Raw genomic sequence first — 21,364 nt, 5'->3', positions numbered from 1 at the left:
CAGTAAACTACAGATGACCAGTAAACTACAGATGACCAGTAAACTACAGAGAAGCGGTTGACTCTTCAGAAAGATCAACACACTGTACTGTGAACATTTCTGTGCATCATGACCCCATTCTGCTCCAGAAGCAGTAAGCCGGGTGCTCAGTGATTAGATCATTTGATAATAAGATGATTAGATGATGTGAGAGTAGTGTCAGTAGCAGGGGCTGACTGGGACCAGAAATCGGCCCTTGTATTTCTAACCCAGCAGCCCATCTTTTTCCTTGAGGCCCCCACACCAGATCATTTTGTTCCTCCAAGCCCCCACATCAGCCCAGTTGATGATCAATGGCGCAAAATACCCAAATGAGACAAGCCCACTGGGCTAAAAATGGAACAGCCCATCTGGCAAATCCTTGAAATGCCAGATGGCCAGTCCACCCCTTGTCAGGCATCAGCATGCTTCAGTTCGGCTGGTGCCTAGCCGGCTCCCTTAATATACCTTCTCTTGAAAAACGAGATAAAATAAGATGTAGTACTGTTTGTCCATTTTGAGATCCGTAGCAGTATACACTTCCTCAAAATAGTCCGAATGAATCTAAAATAACTCAAGAAATCACGTTATTGTCGAGGAGATCTTAGTTGCTCAATTTGACATCTAACTAAGATGTTTGGTGCAGTATTGAATTTAAAAAAATTGCATGAAAACAAGTCGAGTCTCGTTGAATGAAAACTAAGACTATTGTAGAATCCCTACTGTTGACCAATCACTGTAGACTTCGTCTACGAACTTCGGCTTACCTCCAAAAATTTGACAAAAAGTCGTCAACAGCCAACAGAGAGTGAGTGAGTGAGTGAGTGAGTGAGTGAGTGAGTGAGTGAGTGATTGGGGGGTGTAAGTGCGGACATTTTTATAGCGCTGCTTTTGAGTGCTGTCAACAAATTAGATCTTGGTTACTCTTGGGAAATATAAATCACTTAAATATTTCAACACAAACGGTTTTCACATACACACACACTTAGATATCACACAGAGGTTTTTAAAAAACATACTTTAACGATGACAGCTTCTCCATCCTAGAGGGGGAGATCAACAATTTCCAGGCCCAGGGACATGTACTAGTCTGTGGCGACCTACATGCCAGAACTGGACAAGAACCTGACACCCTCAACACACAGGGGGACAAACACCTACCTGGGGGTGACAGCATTCCCTCCCCCATATGTCCCCTAGACACAACTACGATAACATAAACAACAAAAACGAGTCACAACTCCTGCAGCTCTGTCGGACGCTGGGTATGTACATAGTCAATGGTAGGCCTCCAAGGGGATTCCTGTGGTAGGTACACCTATAGCTCATCTCTTGGCAGTAGTACTGTAGACAACTTTATCACTGACCTCAACCCAGTGTATCTTAGAGCATTCACAGTCAGTCCACTGACACCCCTATCAGATCACAGCAAAATCACAGTCTACTTGAACAGAGCAATACTCAATCATTAGGCATCAAAGCCAAAGGAACTGAATAATATTAAGAAATGCTATAGATGGAAGGAAAGTAGTGTGGAAATCTACCAAAAAACAATTAGGCGACAACTAATTCAATCCCTTCTAGACAATTTCCTGGACAAAATGTTTCACTGTAATAGTGAAGGTGTAAACTTGACAGTAGAAAACTTGTCAGACCTGTCAGCTTCCCTATCCAATCAAAAAATGTCAAGCAGACAACCTAAGAAAATGTAAAACAATGACAAATGGTTTGATGAAGAATTAAAAAACGTAAGACAGAAATTGAAAAACCTATCCAACCAAAAACAAAGAGACCCAGAAAACCTGAGTCTATGCCTTCACTATGGTGAATTACTAAAACAATACAGAAATACACTACGGAAAAAGAAGGGACACTGCGTGAAATCAGCTCAATGTAATTGAAGAATCCTTAGAATCTAACCACTTCTGGGAAAATTGCAAAACTCTAAACAAACAACAACATGAAGAATTATCAATCCAAAACTGAGATCTATCGATAAACCTTCTCCAATCTTTTTGGCCCTATAATAAATAACAAACAGCAAAAACATCTTGATGAAAAGTGTGCCCAAGGTAAACTGCCTGTTACTCAGGGCCAGAAGCTAGGATATGCATGTAATTATTAGATTTGGATAGAAAACACTCTAAAGTTTCTAAAACTGTTAAAATAATGTCTGTGAGTATAACAGAACTGATATGGCAGGCGAAAACCCGAGGACAAACCATAAAAATATATAAAAAATTCGGCCTACCACTGTTTCCAGTGGCTGTCATGTTTATTTTATTATGAGGCAGAATCCTCCCAGATTGCAGTTCCTAGGGTTTACACTAGATATTGTAGTTTTTCTAAGTGGCTCCCATTTTGTCCGTAGTGTTTTCATGCGCGTGGATGAGAGCTCGTTCGTTGTCATTTTTCTCCAGTGCAGACAATAACGATTCTTCGTCTTCAATTTTATTGTTTATTTACGTATTAGTGTACCTGAGGTTTGATTATAAACGTTGTTTGACTTGTTTGGAGAAGTTTATTAGTAACGTTTGGGATTCATTTTGTATGCATTTTGAAGGAGTGAAACCGGTGGATTATTGAATGAAACTCGCCCGCTAAACTGAGATTTTGGGGATATAACGAAGGACTTTATCAAACAAAAGGACCATTTGTGATGTAGCTGGGACCTTTTGGAGTGACAACAGAAGAAGATCTTTAAAAGGTAAGGAATTTATTATATTGCTATTTCTGACTTTCGTGGCACATCTGCCTGGTTGAAAAATGTTTTTCATGCTTTTGTATGCGGGGCGCTGTCCTCAGATATTCGCATGGTGTGCTTTCTCCTTAAAGCCTTTTTGACATCTGACACAGTGGCTGGATTAACAACAAGTTAAACTTTATTTTGATGTATGACACTTGTATTTTCATGAACGTTAAATATTTATATTCCTGTAATTTGAATTTCGGGCGCTCTGCAATTTCAACGGATGTTGTCAAGATGAGTCGCTAGCGGAACGCCTGCACCAGAAAGGTTCAAAATAGCCCACATTAACATATGTAGTTTAAGAAACAAGGTTCATGAAATTAATAACTTGCTAGTAACAGATGACATTCATATTCTGACTATCTCTGAAACTCACTTAGACAATACCTTTGATGATACAGCGGTAGCAATACATGGTTATAACATTTACAGAAAATACCCGAAATCCCAGTGGTGGAGGTGTTGCTGTTTATATTCAGAACCAAATTCCTGTAAAGATTTAAAGATGGTCTCATATTAAATACTGTTGAAGCAATATGGCTACAGGTTCATCTGCCTCACCTAAAGCCCATTCTTGTGGGAAGCTGCTATAGACCACCAAGTGCTAACAGTCAGTATCTGGATAACATGTGTGAAATGCTTGATAATGTATGTGATATCAACAGAGAGGTATATTTTCTGTGTAATTTAAATATTGACTGGCGCTCATCAAGCTCCCCACTCAAGAAAAAGCTTCAAACTGTAACCAGTGCATGCAACATGGTTCAGGTTATCAGTCAACCTACCAGGGTAGTTACAAACAGCACAGGAATGAAATCATCAACATGTATTGATCACATCTTTACTAATGCTGCAGAAATGTGCTTGAAAGCAGTATCCAGATCCATCGGATGTAGTGATCACAATATAGTAGCCATATCTAGGAAAACCAAAGTTCCAAAGGCTGGGCCTAATATAAGACGTTTTGTAGTGATTCCAATGTTGTTGATGTAAAGAATATTAAAGTATTCAGAATCCTATTAAACAAAGATAAATTACATCAAGAATGATAGTAAAAAGCTTTGGAGCACCTTCAATAACAATTTGGGGAATAAGGCAAACTCATTCATTACAAAACCGACTGATATTGCAAACTACTTTAATATTTTTTTCATTGGCAAGATTAGCAAATTTAGGCATGACATGCCAGCAACAAACGCTGACAATACACATTCAAGTATTTCTGACCAAATTATGAAAGACAATAATTGTCATTTTTAATTCCGTAAAGGGAGTGTGGATTAGGTGACAACAATGACAAGCCACCGGGGTCTGACAACTTGGATGGAAAATTACTGTGGATCATAGCTAATGATATTGCCACTCCTATTTGCCACATCTTCAATGTAATCCTACTAGATAGTGTGTGCCCTCAGGCCTGGAGGGAAGCAAAAGTCACTCCGCTACTTAAGCTAGGGGGCACTATTTTTATGTTTGTAAAAATAACGTTCCCAGAGTAAACTGCCTATTTCTCAGGTCCAGATGCAAGAATATGCATATAATTGATTAGGATAGCAAACACTCTAAAGTTTCCAAAACTGTCCAAACATTTAAAGGGATATCAACCAGATTCCTTTTCCTATCACTTCCTTAAGGTGTCAACAGTCTTCAGACATAGTTTCAGGCTTTTATTTTGAAAAATTTGCCAGAACTATAACATCACGTCATGGGGTCACGAGTTTTGCTCACGCAAAAGAATTTGGACAGCTATTGTTTTTCCCTCTCCTACTGATAAAGACATTTGCGGTTGATATATTATCGATGATATATTTTTAAAACAACCTGAGGATTGATTATAAAAAAGCGTTTGACATGTTTCTGTGGACATTACGGATATTATTTGGAATTTGTCTGCGTTGTCGTGACCGCTCTTTCCTGTGAATTTCTGAACATAATACGCCAAACAAACGGAGGTATTTTGGATATAAAAATAATCTTCATGGAACAAATGAAACATTTGTTGTGTAACTGGGAGTCCCTTGCTTTTCTGATTTTCGTGACCGAGCTACCTGATGCTAAGTGTACTTAATGTTATGTCATGCGATCGATAAACTTACACAAACGCTTGGATTGCTTTCGCTGTAAAGCATAATTTCACAATCTGAAACAACAGGTGGATTAACAAAAGGCTAAGCTGTGTTTTGCTATATTGCACTTGTGATTTCATGAATATGAATATTTTGAGTAATATTATTTGACTGGGGCGCTATGCTATTCAGCGGTTGCTGGTGACAATTATCCCGCTTAAGGGATGGGTAGCGTCAAGAAGTTTTAAGAATAGTAAAGCCCCCTTTACTGGCTCAATTAGCCGACCAATCTGTTACCAACCCTTAGTAAACATTTGGTTTGACCAGATACAATGTTATTTTACACTAAACAAGTAGACAACAAACTTTCAGCACGCTGATAGCCTCTCAAAAATAATCCAGGTAGAATCAGGAATTCCCCAGGGCAGCTGTCTAAGCCCCTTGCTTTTTACAATCTTTACTAACGACATGTCACTGGCTTTGGGTAAAGCCAGTGTGTCTATGTATGTGGATGACTTAACACGTCAGCTACTACAGCGACTGAAATAACTGTAACACTTAACAAAGAGCTGCAGTTAGTTTCAGAATGGATGACAACGAATAAGTTAGTCCTAAATATTTCTAAAACTAAAAGCATTGTATTTGGGACAACCCCCCTAGCTAAAATGGGGATAAGTCTGTCCATAATGAAGTGCTGCACTACCTTCTTAACAACACTATCAACAAGGCAGGTCCTACATGCTCTAGTTTTGTCTCACCTGGACTACTGTTCAGTTGTGTGATCAGGTGCCACAAAGAGGGAATTTGCAATTGCAATTGGCTCAGAACAGGGCAGCAAGGCTGGCCTTTGATGTACACAGAGAGCAAACATTTATAATATGCATGTCAATCTCTCCTGGTTCAAAGTAGAGGAGAGATTGACTTCATCACTACTTGTATTTGTGTGAGGTATTGACATGCACCAAGCTGTCTGTTTTAAATGACTAGCACACCGCTCAGACATGAGAGGTCTCTTCACAGTCCCCAAGTCCAGTACATCAGGTAACTGATTCAAGCAGTAGAATGAGATTGTTTTCATAAACAGATAAGAAAAAAACATATGGATTTAGTGTTGTAGATATGTGGCAGTGGAGTATGGGCCTGGGGGCACAAACTTAGTGTGTTGTGAATTCTGTAATGAATATATTGTAATGTTTTTTAAATTGTATAAATGCCTTAATTTTGCCAGACTCCAGGAGGAGTAGCTGCTGACTTGGCAGCAGCTAATTGGGATCTAGTTTGCCTAGTTAAATAAAGGGTAAAAACATATATAGAATAATGGGGATTCATAACAAAAACAAATACAAATTTGAGGGACAGCTAGTAACATGCACATCATGCACCCACAGCAGAGCGAGAGAGCAATATCTGCACATACTGTATGTGACACAGTACGCACTTTTAGGGGACCACTTTTCGTGAGCGCAACTTTAAAACTACTGGCTAAAAAGTATATAAAAGTACTAGAAAACCCCTTTAAGTATACCCTCCTAATATCCTAATCGTATGCTCTTCTAATGGCGTATCTGAAGCTCTTTGAATTTGGAGGTGAGTGTTCAACTGTATGTGGGAATGAGTGTGTGTGTGTGTGTGTGTGTGTGTGTGTGTGTGTGTGTGTGTGTGTGTGTGTGTGTGTGTGTGTGTGTGTGTGTGTGTGTGTGTGTGTGTGTGTGTGTGTGTGTGTGTGTGTGCCTGCATGCGTGCGTGCGTGTGTGTGTTCTCCTCTCCCCTGCTATCTAAGATTTATATCGCTTCACGTCGCATCACTCAGACCAGCTGCTGAAATGACACGCACGTTCTTTTTTTCCATGACTGAAATGTTCTCCTTTTTATCCTTCCATCTCCCTCACTCTCCCTCACTCTCCCTCACTCTCTGGGGAGAAGGAGCATGTTCTATCTATTTATTATCTTTACACAGTCTGACATATTGAGAGGATCATCAAATGTGTGCGTGTACAAATATTAGGAAGCCCTTTGGGTTGATGCAACATGACAGATATGGATACTATGTCTGGGGGCCTAGCTAAGAGCTCTCAGTCTTTAACAGCTGGGTTCAAATGGTGTGATGTTAGCTTGTGTGGAGGGTTGAACCTGCTAGATGTTAGCTTGTGTGGAGGGTTGAACCTGCTAGATGTTAGCTTGTGTGGAGGGTTGAACCTGCTAGATGTTAGCTTGTGTGGAGGGTTGAACCTGCTAGATGTTAGCTTGTGTGGAGGGTTGAACCTGCTAGATGTTAGCTTGTGTGGAGGGTTGAACCTGCTAGATGTTAGCTTGTGTGGAGGGTTGAACCTGCTAGATGTTAGCTTGTGTGGAGGGTTGAACCTGCTAGATGTTAGCTTGTGTGGAGGGTTGAACCTGCTAGATGTTAGTTTGTGTTTCGTCTAACGTCACCATCGTCTGTCGAGGCTCGGATGTTATGTCTTTCTGAGGTATTTGGGCTATTTGTTTGTTTGCATCTTTCCGTCTTAGGTGTGTGTGTGTGTGTGTGTGTGTGTGTGTGTGTGTGTGTGTGTGTGTGTGTGTGTGTGTGTGTGTGTGTGTGTGTGTGTGTGTGTGTGTGTGTGTGTGTGTGTGTGTGTGTGTGTGTGTGTGTGTGTGTGTGTGTGTGTGTGTGTGTGTGTGTGTTTCTGTCTTCCACTATCTGTCACACACCTCTGGGGGGTGAGTAAGGCCCACAGTAAATCTTGTCATTTGGTATATGACTGCTACAGGCTTACTCACACTCTGTAACATGATAATGATAAAATCTTGACAAAAAAGACTTACGACAATGATAATGCAGAAAAACTGATATGTGGTTGTGCAACAGAGGTTGGAGATAAACGGACCAAGGCAGCAGAACTAGGCTGGCCTGTCTATCCAGTGTGTATGAATTACTTTGATGATAGTATGCATTAGGTATTACTGTGGTTATAGTATCCAGTATGTATTACTGTGATTATAGTGTCCAGTATGTATTACTGTGATTATAGTGTCCAGTATGTATTACTGTGATTATAGTATCCAGTATGTATTACTGTGATTATAGTGTCCAGTATGTATTACTGTGATTATAGTATCCAGTATGTATTACTGTGATTATAGTATCCAGTATGTATTACTGTGATTATAGTGTCCAGTATGTATTACTGTGATTATAGTATCCAGTATGTATTACTGTGATTATAGTATCCAGTATGTATTACTGTGATTATAGTGTCCAGTATGTATTACTGTGATTATAGTATCCAGTATGTATTACTGTGATTATAGTATCCAGTATGTATTACTGTGATTATAGTATCCAGTATGTATTACTGTGATTATAGTGTCCAGTATGTATTACTGTGATTATAGTATCCAGTATGTATTACTGTGATTATAGTGTCCGGTATGTATTACTGTGATTATAGTGTCCAGTATGTATTACTGTGATTATAGTATCCAGTATGTATTACTGTGATTATAGTGTCCAGTATGTATTACTGTGATTATAGTGTCCAGTATGTATTACTGTGATTATAGTGTCCAGTATGTATTACTGTGATTATAGTATCCAGTATGTATTACTGTGATTATAGTGTCCAGTATGTATTACTGTGATTATAGTGTCCAGTATGTATTACTGTGATTATAGTGTCCAGTATGTATTACTGTGATTATAGTGTCCGGTATGTATTACTGTGATTATAGTGTCCAGTATGTATTACTGTGATTATAGTATCCAGTATGTATTACTGTGATTATAGTGTCCAGTATGTATTACTGTGATTATAGTGTCCAGTATGTATTACTGTGATTATAGTGCCCAGTATGTATTACTGTGATTATAGTGTCCAGTATGTATTACTGTGATTATAGTATCCAGTATGTATTACTGTGATTATAGTATCCAGTATGTATTACTGTGATTATAGTGTCCAGTATGTATTACTGTGATTATAGTGTCCAGTATGTATTACTGTGATTATAGTGTCCAGTATGTATTACTGTGATTATAGTATCCAGTATGTATTACTGTGATTATAGTGTCCAGTATGTATTACTGTGATTATAGTGTCCAGTATGTATTACTGTGATTATAGTGTCCAGTATGTATTACTGTGATTATAGTATCCAGTATGTATTACTGTGATTATAGTATCCAGTATGTATTACTGTGATTATAGTGTCCAGTATGTATTACTGTGATTATAGTATCCAGTATGTATTACTGTGATTATAGTGTCCAGTATGTATTACTGTGATTATAGTATCCAGTATGTATTACTGTGATTATAGTGTGTATTACTGTGATTATAGTATCCAGTATGTATTACTGTGATTATAGTATCCAGTATGTATTACTGTGATTATAGTGTCCAGTATGTATTACTGTGATTATAGTATCCAGTATGTATTACTGTGATTATAGTGTCCAGTATGTATTACTGTGATTATAGTATCCAGTATGTATTACTGTGATTATAGTGTCCAGTATGTATTACTGTGATTATAGTATCCAGTATGTATTACTGTGATTATAGTGTCCAGTATGTATTACTGTGATTATAGTGTCCAGTATGTATTACTGTGATTATAGTGTCCAGTATGTATTACTGTGATTATAGTATCCAGTATGTATTACTGTGATTATAGTGTCTAGTATGTATTACTGTGATTATAGTATCCAGTATGTATTACTGTGATTATAGTATCCAGTATGTATTACTGTGATTATAGTATCCAGTATGTATTACTGTGATTATAGTGTCCAGTATGTATTACTGTGATTATAGTGTCCAGTATGTATTACTGTGATTATAGTATCCAGTATGTATTACTGTGATTATAGTATCCAGTATGTATTACTGTGATTATAGTGTCCGGTATGTATTACTGTGATTATAGTGTCCAGTATGTATTACTGTGATTATAGTATCCAGTATGTATTACTGTGATTATAGTGTCCAGTATGTATTACTGTGATTATAGTGTCCAGTATGTATTACTGTGATTATAGTGCCCAGTATGAATTACTGTGATTATAGTGTCCAGTATGTATTACTGTGATTATAGTATCCAGTATGTATTACTGTGATTATAGTATCCAGTATGTATTACTGTGATTATAGTGTCCAGTATGTATTACTGTGATTATAGTGTCCAGTATGTATTACTGTGATTATAGTATCCAGTATGTATTACTGTGATTATAGTGTCCAGTATGTATTACTGTGATTATAGTGTCCAGTATGTATTACTGTGATTATAGTGTCCAGTATGTATTACTGTGATTATAGTGTCCAGTATGTATTACTGTGATTATAGTATCCAGTATGTATTACTGTGATTATAGTATCCAGTATGTATTACTGTGATTATAGTGTCCAGTATGTATTACTGTGATTATAGTATCCAGTATGTATTACTGTGATTATAGTGTCCAGTATGTATTACTGTGATTATAGTATCCAGTATGTATTACTGTGATTATAGTGTCCAGTATGTATTACTGTGATTATAGTATCCAGTATGTATTACTGTGATTATAGTATCCAGTATGTATTACTGTGATTATAGTGTCCAGTATGTATTACTGTGATTATAGTATCCAGTATGTATTACTGTGATTATAGTGTCCAGTATGTATTACTGTGATTATAGTATCCAGTATGTATTACTGTGATTATAGTGTCCAGTATGTATTACTGTGATTATAGTGTCCAGTATGTATTACTGTGATTATAGTATCCAGTATGTATTACTGTGATTATAGTGTCCAGTATGTATTACTGTGATTATAGTGTCCAGTATGTATTACTGTGATTATAGTGTCCAGTATGTATTACTGTGATTATAGTATCCAGTATGTATTACTGTGATTATAGTGTCTAGTATGTATTACTGTGATTATAGTATCCAGTATGTATTACTGTGATTATAGTATCCAGTATGTATTACTGTGATTATAGTATCCAGTATGTATTACTGTGATTATAGTGTCCAGTATGTATTACTGTGATTATAGTGTCCAGTATGTATTACTGTGATTATAGTATCCAGTATGTATTACTGTGATTATAGTGTCCGGTATGTATTACTGTGATTATAGTGTCCAGTATGTATTACTGTGATTATAGTATCCAGTATGTATTACTGTGATTATAGTGTCCAGTATGTATTACTGTGATTATAGTGTCCAGTATGTATTACTGTGATTATAGTGCCCAGTATGAATTACTGTGATTATAGTGTCCAGTATGTATTACTGTGATTATAGTATCCAGTATGTATTACTGTGATTATAGTGTCCAGTATGTATTACTGTGATTATAGTGTCCAGTATGTATTACTGTGATTATAGTATCCAGTATGTATTACTGTGATTATAGTGTCCAGTATGTATTACTGTGATTATAGTGTCCAGTATGTATTACTGTGATTATAGTATCCAGTATGTATTACTGTGATTATAGTGTCCAGTATGTATTACTGTGATTATAGTGTCCAGTATGTATTACTGTGATTATAGTACCCAGTATGTATTACTGTGATTATAGTGTCTAGTATGTATTACTGTGATTATAGTGTCCAGTATGTATTACTGTGATTATAGTATCCAGTATGTATTACTGTGATTATAGTATCCAGTATGTATTACTGTGATTATAGTATCCAGTATGTATTACTGTGATTATAGTGTCCAGTATGTATTACTGTGATTATAGTATCCAGTATGTATTACTGTGATTATAGTGTCCAGTATGTATTACTGTGATTATAGTGTCCAGTATGTATTACTGTGATTATAGTATCCAGTATGTATTACTGTGATTATAGTATCCAGTATGTATTACTGTGATTATAGTGTCCAGTATGTATTACTGTGATTATAGTATCCAGTATGTATTACTGTGATTATAGTGTCCAGTATGTATTACTGTGATTATAGTATCCAGTATGTATTACTGTGATTATAGTGTCCAGTATGTATTACTGTGATTATAGTGTCCAGTATGTATTACTGTGATTATAGTATCCAGTATGTATTACTGTGATTATAGTGTCCAGTATGTATTACTGTGATTATAGTATCCAGTATGTATTACTGTGATTATAGTGTCCAGTATGTATTACTGTGATTATAGTATCCAGTATGTATTACTGTGATTATAGTGTCCAGTATGTATTACTGTGATTATAGTGTCCAGTATGTATTACTGTGATTATAGTATCCAGTATGTATTACTGTGATTATAGTGTCCAGTATGTATTACTGTGATTATAGTGTCCAGTATGTATTACTGTGATTATAGTATCCAGTATGTATTACTGTGATTATAGTGTCTAGTATGTATTACTGTGATTATATTATCCAGTATGTATTACTGTGATTATAGTATCCAGTATGTATTACTGTGATTATAGTGTCCAGTATGTATTACTGTGATTATAGTGTCCAGTATGTATTACTGTGATTATAGTATCCAGTATGTATTACTGTGATTATAGTGTCCAGTATGTATTACTGTGATTATAGTGTCCAGTATGTATTACTGTGATTATAGTATCCAGTATGTATTACTGTGATTATAGTGTCCAGTATGTATTACTGTGATTATAGTGTCCAGTATGTATTACTGTGATTATAGTATCCAGTATGTATTACTGTGATTATAGTGTCTAGTATGTATTACTGTGATTATATTATCCAGTATGTATTACTGTGATTATAGTATCCAGTATGTATTACTGTGATTATAGTATCCAGTATGTATTACTGTGATTATAGTATCCAGTATGTATTACTGTGATTATAGTATCCAGTATGTATTACTGTGATTATAGTATCCAGTATGTATTACTGTGATTATAGTATCCAGTATGTATTACTGTGATTATAGTATCCAGTATGTATTACTGTGATTATAGTATCCAGTATGTATTACTGTGATTATAGTGTCCAGTATGTAAACATTGGAACAGCATTACAGCTGCAGGATTCCGTTTGTTTGTTTATGTCTGACTCGCTCACTGTCTGAGTACTAGATCCACACACACACACACCACACACACACACACACACACACACACACACACACACACACACACACACACACACACACACACACACACACACACACACACACACACACACACACACACACACACACACACATATACACACACCTGCTTTTCTGAACATTAGGTCCCTGCATCTCAGGAACGCTGGGAGGGAAAACCTTGGTGGATTGGAGCGGATTAGAGAGTAGTTTCCCATTGTTGGTTCACCCATACTGAGGAGGACACAGTGACTTCTGAACCCTTCCTGGGAGACTGGGGATTAGCCCTGCCTGCTCTGGCATTCTGGCACACATTTAACACACACAGACATGCACATACACACACTGACACACACATACACACACACACACACACACACACACACACACACACACACACACACACACACACACAGACATGCACACACACACACACACACACACACAGACATGCACACACACAGACATGCACACACACACACACACACACACACACACACACACACACACACACACACAGACATGCACACACACACACTGACACACACATACATTGCACACAGCTCTACTTGTCTCCTCAGAGCTTTATGATAGTGTTGGTTTAGCTGTGACGGTTGTTTGTGTGCTATTTGGACGGATTTCTCCATGGCGATGGCTTGGTTTTGTTTTTCAGAAATGTGCCTGTCCCCTTGGGCAAACAATCCACCATTTTAGTTGTTCCTACCAGATGGATGACAGTCTGTCTCTATGACCTCAAACCAGTCATGAATATAAACATCTGATATTTTTTGACAGTTTAATCTACGCTGAACAAAAATGTAAACGCAACATGCAACAATTACAAAGATTTCACAGAGTCACAGTTCATATAAAGAAAGCAGTCAATTGAAATCAATTCATTAGGCCCTGATCTATGGATTACAATTCATTAGGCCCTGATCTATGGATTACAATTCATTAGGCCCTGATCTATGGATTACAATTCATTAGGCCCTGATCTATGGATTACAATTCATTAGGTCCTGATCTATGGATTACAATTCATTAGGCCCTGATCTATTGATTACAATTCATTAGGCCCTGATCTATGGATTACAATTCATTAGGCCCTGATCTATGGATTACAATTCATTAGGCCCTGATCTATGGATTACAATTCATTAGGCCCTGATCTATTGATTACAATTCATTAGGCCCTGATCTATGGATTACAATTCATTAGGCCCTGATCTATGGATTACAATTCATTAGGCCCTGATCTATGGATTACAATTCATTAGGCCCTGATCTATGGATTACAATTCATTAGGCCCTGATCTATGGATTACAATTCATTAGGCCCTGATCTATGGATTACAATTCATTAGGCCCTGATCTATGGATTACAATTCATTAGGTCCTGATCTATTGATTACAATTCATTAGGCCCTGATCTATGGATTACAATTCATTAGGCCCTGATCTATGGATTACAATTCATTAGGCCCTGATCTATGGATTACAATTCATTAGGCCCTGATCTATGGATTACAATTCATTAGGCCCTGATCTATGGATTACAATTCATTAGGCCCTGATCTATGGATTACAATTCATTAGGCCCTGATCTATGGATTACAATTCATTAGGCCCTGATCTATGGATTACAATTCATTAGGCCCTGATCTATGGATTACAATTCATTAGGCCCTGATCTATGGATTACAATTCATTAGGCCCTGATCTATGGATTACAATTCATTAGGCCCTGATCTATTGATTACAATTCATTAGGCCCTGATCTATGGATTACAATTCATTAGGCCCTGATCTATGGATTACAATTCATTAGGCCCTGATCTATGGATTACAATTCATTAGGCCCTGATCTATTGATTACAATTCATTAGGCCCTGATCTATTGATTACAATTCATTAGGTCCTGATCTATGGATTACAATTCATTAGGCCCTGATCTATTGATTACAATTCATTAGGCCCTGATCTATGGATTACAATTCATTAGGCCCTGATCTATTGATTACAATTCATTAGGCCCTGATCTATGGATTACAATTCATTAGGCCCTGATCTATGGATTACAATTCATTAGGTCCTGATCTATGGATTACAATTCATTAGGTCCTGATCTATGGATTACAATTCATTAGGCCCTGATCTATGGATTACAATTCATTAGGCCCTGATCTATGGATTACAATTCATTAGGCCCTGATCTATGGATTACAATTCATTAGGCCCTGATCTATGGATTACAATTCATTAGGCCCTGATCTATGGATTACAATTCATTAGGCCCTGATCTATTGATTACAATTCATTAGGCCCTGATCTATGGATTACAATTCATTAGGCCCTGATCTATGGATTACAATTCATTAGGTCCTGATCTATTGATTACAATTCATTAGGCCCTGATCTATGGATTACAATTCATTAGGCCCTGATCTATGGATTACAATTCATTAGGCCCTGATCTATGGATTACAATTCATTAGGCCCTGATCTATGGATTACAATTCATTAGGCCCTGATCTATGGATTACAATTCATTAGGCCCTGATCTATGGATTACAATTCATTAGGCCCTGATCTATGGATTACAATTCATTAGGCCCTGATCTATTGATTACAATTCATTAGGCCCTGATCTATTGATTACAATTCATTAGGCCCTGATCTATGGATTACAATTCATTAGGCCCTGATCTATGGATTACAATTCATTAGGCCCTGATCTATGGATTACAATTCATTAGGCCCTGATCTATGGATTACAATTCATTAGGCCCTGATCTATGGATTACAATTCATTAGGCCCTGATCTATGGATTACAATTCATTAGGCCCTGATCTATGGATTACAATTCATTAGGCCCTGATCTATGGATTACAATTCATTAGGCCCTGATCTATTGATTACAATTCATTAGGCCCTGATCTATGGATTACAATTCATTAGGCCCTGATCTATGGATTACAATTCATTAGGCCCTGATCTATGGATTACAATTCATTAGGCCCTGATCTATTGATTACAATTCATTAGGCCCTGATCTATTGATTACAATTCATTAGGCCCTGATCTATGGATTACAATTCATTAGGCCCTGATCTATGGACTACAATTCATTAGGCCCTGATCTATGGACTACAATTCATTAGGCCCTGATCTATGGATTACAATTCATTAGGCCCTGATCTATGGACTACAATTCATTAGGCCCTGATCTATGGATTACAATTCATTAGGCCCTGATCTATGGATTACAATTCATTAGGCCCTGATCTATGGATTACAATTCATTAGGCCCTGATCTATGGATTACAATTCATTAGGCCCTGATCTATGGATTACAATTCATTAGGGCCCTGATCTATGGATTACAATTCATTAGGCCCTGATCTATGGATTACAATTCATTAGGCCCTGATCTATGGATTACAATTCATTAGGCCCTGATCTATGGATTACAATTCATTAGGCCCTGATCTATGGATTACAATTCATTAGGCCCTGATCTATGGATTACAATTCATTAGGCCCTGATCTATGGATTACAATTCATTAGGCCCTGATCTATGGATTACAATTCATTAGGCCCTGATCTATTGATTACAATTCATTAGGCCCTGATCTATTGATTACAATTCATTAGGCCCTGATCTATGGATTACAATTCATTAGGCCCTGATCTATTGATTACAATTCATTAGGCCCTGATCTATTGATTACAATTCATTAGGCCCTGATCTATGGATTACAATTCATTAGGCCCTGATCTATTGATTACAATTCATTAGGCCCTGATCTATTGATTACAATTCATTAGGCCCTGATCTATGGATTACAATTCATTAGGTCCTAATATATGGATTACAATTCATTAGGCCCTGATCTATTGATTACAATTCATTAGGCCCTGATCTATGGATTACAATTCATTAGGCCCTGATCTATGGATTACAATTCATTAGGCCCTGATCTATGGATTACAATTCATTAGGTCCTGATCTATGGATTACAATTCATTAGGCCCTGATCTATGGATTACAATTCATTAGGCCCTGATCTATGGATTACAATTCATTAGGTCCTGATCTATGGATTACAATTCATTAGGCCCTGATCTATGGATTACAATTCATTAGGTCCTGATCTATGGATTACAATTCATTAGGCCCTGATCTATGGATTACAATTCATTAGGCCCTGATCTATGGATTACAATTCATTAGGCCCTGATCTATGGATTACAATTCATTAGGCCCTGATCTATGGATTACAATTCATTAGGCCCTGATCTATGGATTACAATTCATTAGGCCCTGATCTATGGATTACAATTCATTAGGCCCTGATCTATGGATTACAATTCATTAGGCCCTGATCTATGGATTACAATTCATTAGGCCCTAATCTATGGATTACAATTCATTAGGCCCTGATCTATGGATTACAATGACGGCCTACCAGAATGCAAAAGGCCTCCTGTGGGGACAGGGTCCAGGATTTTTAAAAAAATCTAATAAAAATCTAGGAGAAAATACACATCACGACAAGAGAGACACCACAACACTACATAAAGAGAGACACCACAACACTACATAAAGAGAGACACCACAACACTACATAAAGAGAGACACCACAACACTACATAAAGAGAGACACCACAACACTACATAAAGAGAGACACCACAACACTACATAAAGAGAGACACCACAACACTACATAAAGAGAGACACCACAACACTACATAAAGAGAGACACCACAACACTACATAAAGAGAGACACCACACCACTACATAAATAGAGACTCCACACCACTACATAAATAGAGACACCACAACACTACATAAAGAGAGACACCACAACACTACATGAAGAGAGACACCACAACACTACATAAAGAGAGACACCACAACACTACATAAAGAGAGACACCACACCACTACATAAAGAGAGACACCACAACACTACATAAAGAGAGACACCACAACACTACATAAAGAGAGACACCACAACACTACATAAAGAGAGACACCACACCACTACATAAATAGAGACTCCACAACACTACATAAAGAGAGACACCACAACACTACATAAAGAGAGACACCACAACACTACATAAAGAGAGACACCACAACACTACATAAAGAGAGACACCACAACACTACATAAAGAGAGACACCACAACACTACATAAAGAGAGACACCACACCACTACATAAAGAGAGACACCACAACACTACATAAAGAGAGACACCACAACACTACATAAAGAGAGACACCACAACACTACATAAAGAGAGACACCACACCACTACATAAATAGAGACTCCACAACACTACATAAAGAGAGACACCACAACACTACATAAAGAGAGACACCACAACACTACATAAAGAGAGACACCACAACACTACATAAAGAGAGACACCACAACACTACATAAAGAGAGACACCACAACACTACATAAATAGAGACTCCACACCACTACATAAAGAGAGACTCCACACCACTACATAAATAGAGACTCCACAACACTACATAAATAGAGACTCCACACCACTACATAAATAGAGACTCCACAACACTACATAAAGAGAGACACCACAACACTACATAAAGAGAGGACACCACAACACTACATAAAGAGAGACACAACAACACTACATAAAGAGAGACACCACAACACTACATAAAGAGAGACACCACAACACTACATAAAGAGAGACACCACAACACTACATAAAGAGAGACTCCACAACACTGCATAAAGAGAGACACCACAACACTACATAAAGAGAGACACCACAACACTACATAAGAGAGACACCACAACACTACATAAAGAGAGACCTATAAGACAACAACATAGCAAGGCAGTAACACATGACAACACAGCATGGTAGCAACACAACATGGCAGCAGCACAACATGGTAGCAGCACAAACCATGGTACAAACATTATTGGGCACAGACAACAGCACAAAGGGCAAGAAGGTAGAGACAACAATACATCACGCGATGAATCATGCGGCGCGACACATCTCCTTCACATAGAGTTGATCAGGCTGTTGATTGTGGCCTGTGGAATGTTGTCCCACTCCTTTTTAATGGCTGTGTGAAGTAGCTGGATATTGGTGGGAACTGGAACACGCTGTCGTACACGTAGATCAAGACCATCACAAACCTGCTCAATGGGTGACATGTCTGGTGAGTATGCAGGCCATGGAAGAACTGGGACATTTTCAGCTTCCAGGAATTGTGTACAGATCCTTGAGGCTGTGCATTATCATGCTGAAACATGAGGTGATGATGGTGGTTGAATGGCACGACAATGGGCCTCAGGATCTCTTCACGGTATCTCTGTGCATTCAAATTGCCATCAATAAAATGCAATTGTGTTTGTTGTCCGGAGCTTATGCCTGCCCATACCATAACCCCGCCATGAGGCACTCTGAGGATGACAAGCACGCCGATGAGTTTCACTGAGATGGTTTTTGACAGTTTGTGCAGATATTCTTCGGGTTGTGGCAAACCCAAAGTTTCATCAGCTGTCTAGGTGGCTGATCTCAGACCATCCCGTAGGTGAAGAAGCAGGATATCTAGGACCTGGCCTTCCACAGGTATCACGTGTCTGTGGTTGTGAGGCGGGGTTGGAAGTACTGCCAAATTCTCTAAAACACAAGGTGCACCTGTGTAATGATCATGCTGTTTAATCAGCTTCTTGATATGCCCACACCTGTCAGGTGGATGGATTATCTTGATATGCCACACCTGTCAGGTGGATGGATTATCTTGACATGCCACACCTGTCAGGTGGATGGATTATCTTGATATTGCCACACCTGTCAGGTGGATGGATTATCTCGATATGCCACACCTGTCAGGTGGGTGGGTTATCTCGATATGCCACACCTGTCAGGTGGGTGGGTTATCTTGATATGCCACACCTGTCAGGTGGATGGATGATCTTGACATGCCACACCTGTCAGGTGGATGGATTATCTCGATATGCCACACCTGTCAGGTGGGTGGGTTATCTTGATATGCCACACCTGTCAGGTGGATGGATGATCTTGACATGCCACACCTGTCAGGTGGATGGATTATCTCGATATGCCACACCTGTCAGGTGGATGGATGATCTTGACAAAGAAGAAATGCTGACTAACAGAGATATAAAACACATTTGTTCACAATATGTGTAAGAAATAAGCTTTTTGTCCATATGGAACATTTCTGGCCTCTTTTATTTCAGCTCATGAAACATGGGACCAACACTTTACATGTTGTGTTTATCATTTAGTTCAGTATAGTAGTTATGTTATGTTGTTGAGGAAAGTGCAGTGTTTAAAACGTCCAAATAATAATAATAATCAATGCGTGGTGATGTCATGATGTCATGATGTCATGTTTACTAGACAGGGAGTTATGTCGTGTTGACTGTGTGTTTTCAATGTGAGATTTGATATCGTTGTATTAATGTTGTATTAACGTTGTATCCATGTCGTATCAACGTATTAATGTTGTATCAATGTTGTATTGATGAGGTATCGATGTTGTATCGATGTTGTATCGACGTTGTATTGACGTATCGATTTGTATCAATGTCGTATTAACGTTGTATGTCTGTTTTATTGATGTTGACAGTGAGAGGATGATGGAGTCCCATCGTAAAGCCTTGACCAAGATGGAGGATGACTACAGACAGGAGCTGCCCTTCAAGGTACACAGTGGTTCCTATCGTCTAGGATAACTTCATCTCCTGGGCTTCCTCCTTTCCTTCAGCACCACAGAATTACCTCAGCAGATACAAAGTCCCATGTTTTAAAGAAAGGCAGAAAAACATTGTAATCCAGTCAGAGGAGGTGGTGATATTATTATGATGACAGGCCACCAGTCCAGTGTCTCTCACACCAAGCCCTGTGCAGTGAAGACACGACTTCCCCCCCACGGCTGAAATGTGTGTTGTGTTAGTTTTATTGGTCTTATCCCCTACGCCAGAACTGGTGGTGGGGGTTTGGGGGGGGGGCGGGGGGGGGGGGGGGGGGGGTTAGTGAGGTTCCAGCCTCAGCACGGCAGTATTACGATGCCTTCTGATTCCCAGAAAATTACACTGCCCTCCCTCCTGGGTTTCCTGCCCCTCACACAGACGCTCACCAAGAGAGAAGGAAGTGGTCTCTCTCTCTCTCTCCCCTCTCCTCTCTGTCTCTCTCTCTCTCTCTCTCTCTCTCTCTCTCTCTCTCTCTCTCTCTCTCTTCTCTCTCTCTCTCTCTCTCTCTCTCTCTCTCTCTCTCTCTCTCTCTTTCTTTCTTTCTTTTTTCTTTTTTCTTTCTTTCTTTCTTCTTTTCTTTCTCTCTCTCTTTCTTTTCTTTCTTCTTTCTTTGTTACTCTCTTTCTTTATTCTCTCTTCTTTATTTTCTCTCTTTCTTCTTTATCTCCTCTCCTCTC

General features: G+C 38.2%; 1 protein-coding gene across 1 annotated transcript in view; it reads left to right on the top strand.

The window, feature by feature from the left end:
- The window catches only part of LOC116353718 (trichohyalin-like), an 88,244-nt gene extending 67,575 nt beyond the window's left edge, over nt 1-20,669 (top strand). Inside the window, exon 4 of the mRNA XM_031791446.1 lies at nt 20,564-20,669. Coding sequence (XP_031647306.1) covers nt 20,564-20,669 — 106 coding nt within the window. The remainder of the gene's footprint in view (nt 1-20,563) is intronic.
- Nucleotides 20,670-21,364: the final 695 nt, after the last annotated feature.

The sequence above is a fragment of the Oncorhynchus kisutch genome, linkage group LG15, assembly GCF_002021735.2.
Source record: "Oncorhynchus kisutch isolate 150728-3 linkage group LG15, Okis_V2, whole genome shotgun sequence".
Lineage (NCBI taxonomy): Eukaryota > Metazoa > Chordata > Actinopteri > Salmoniformes > Salmonidae > Oncorhynchus > Oncorhynchus kisutch.
The sequence above is the reverse complement of the archived record's forward strand: the minus strand, read 5'-3'. Positions and strand labels throughout refer to the sequence as shown.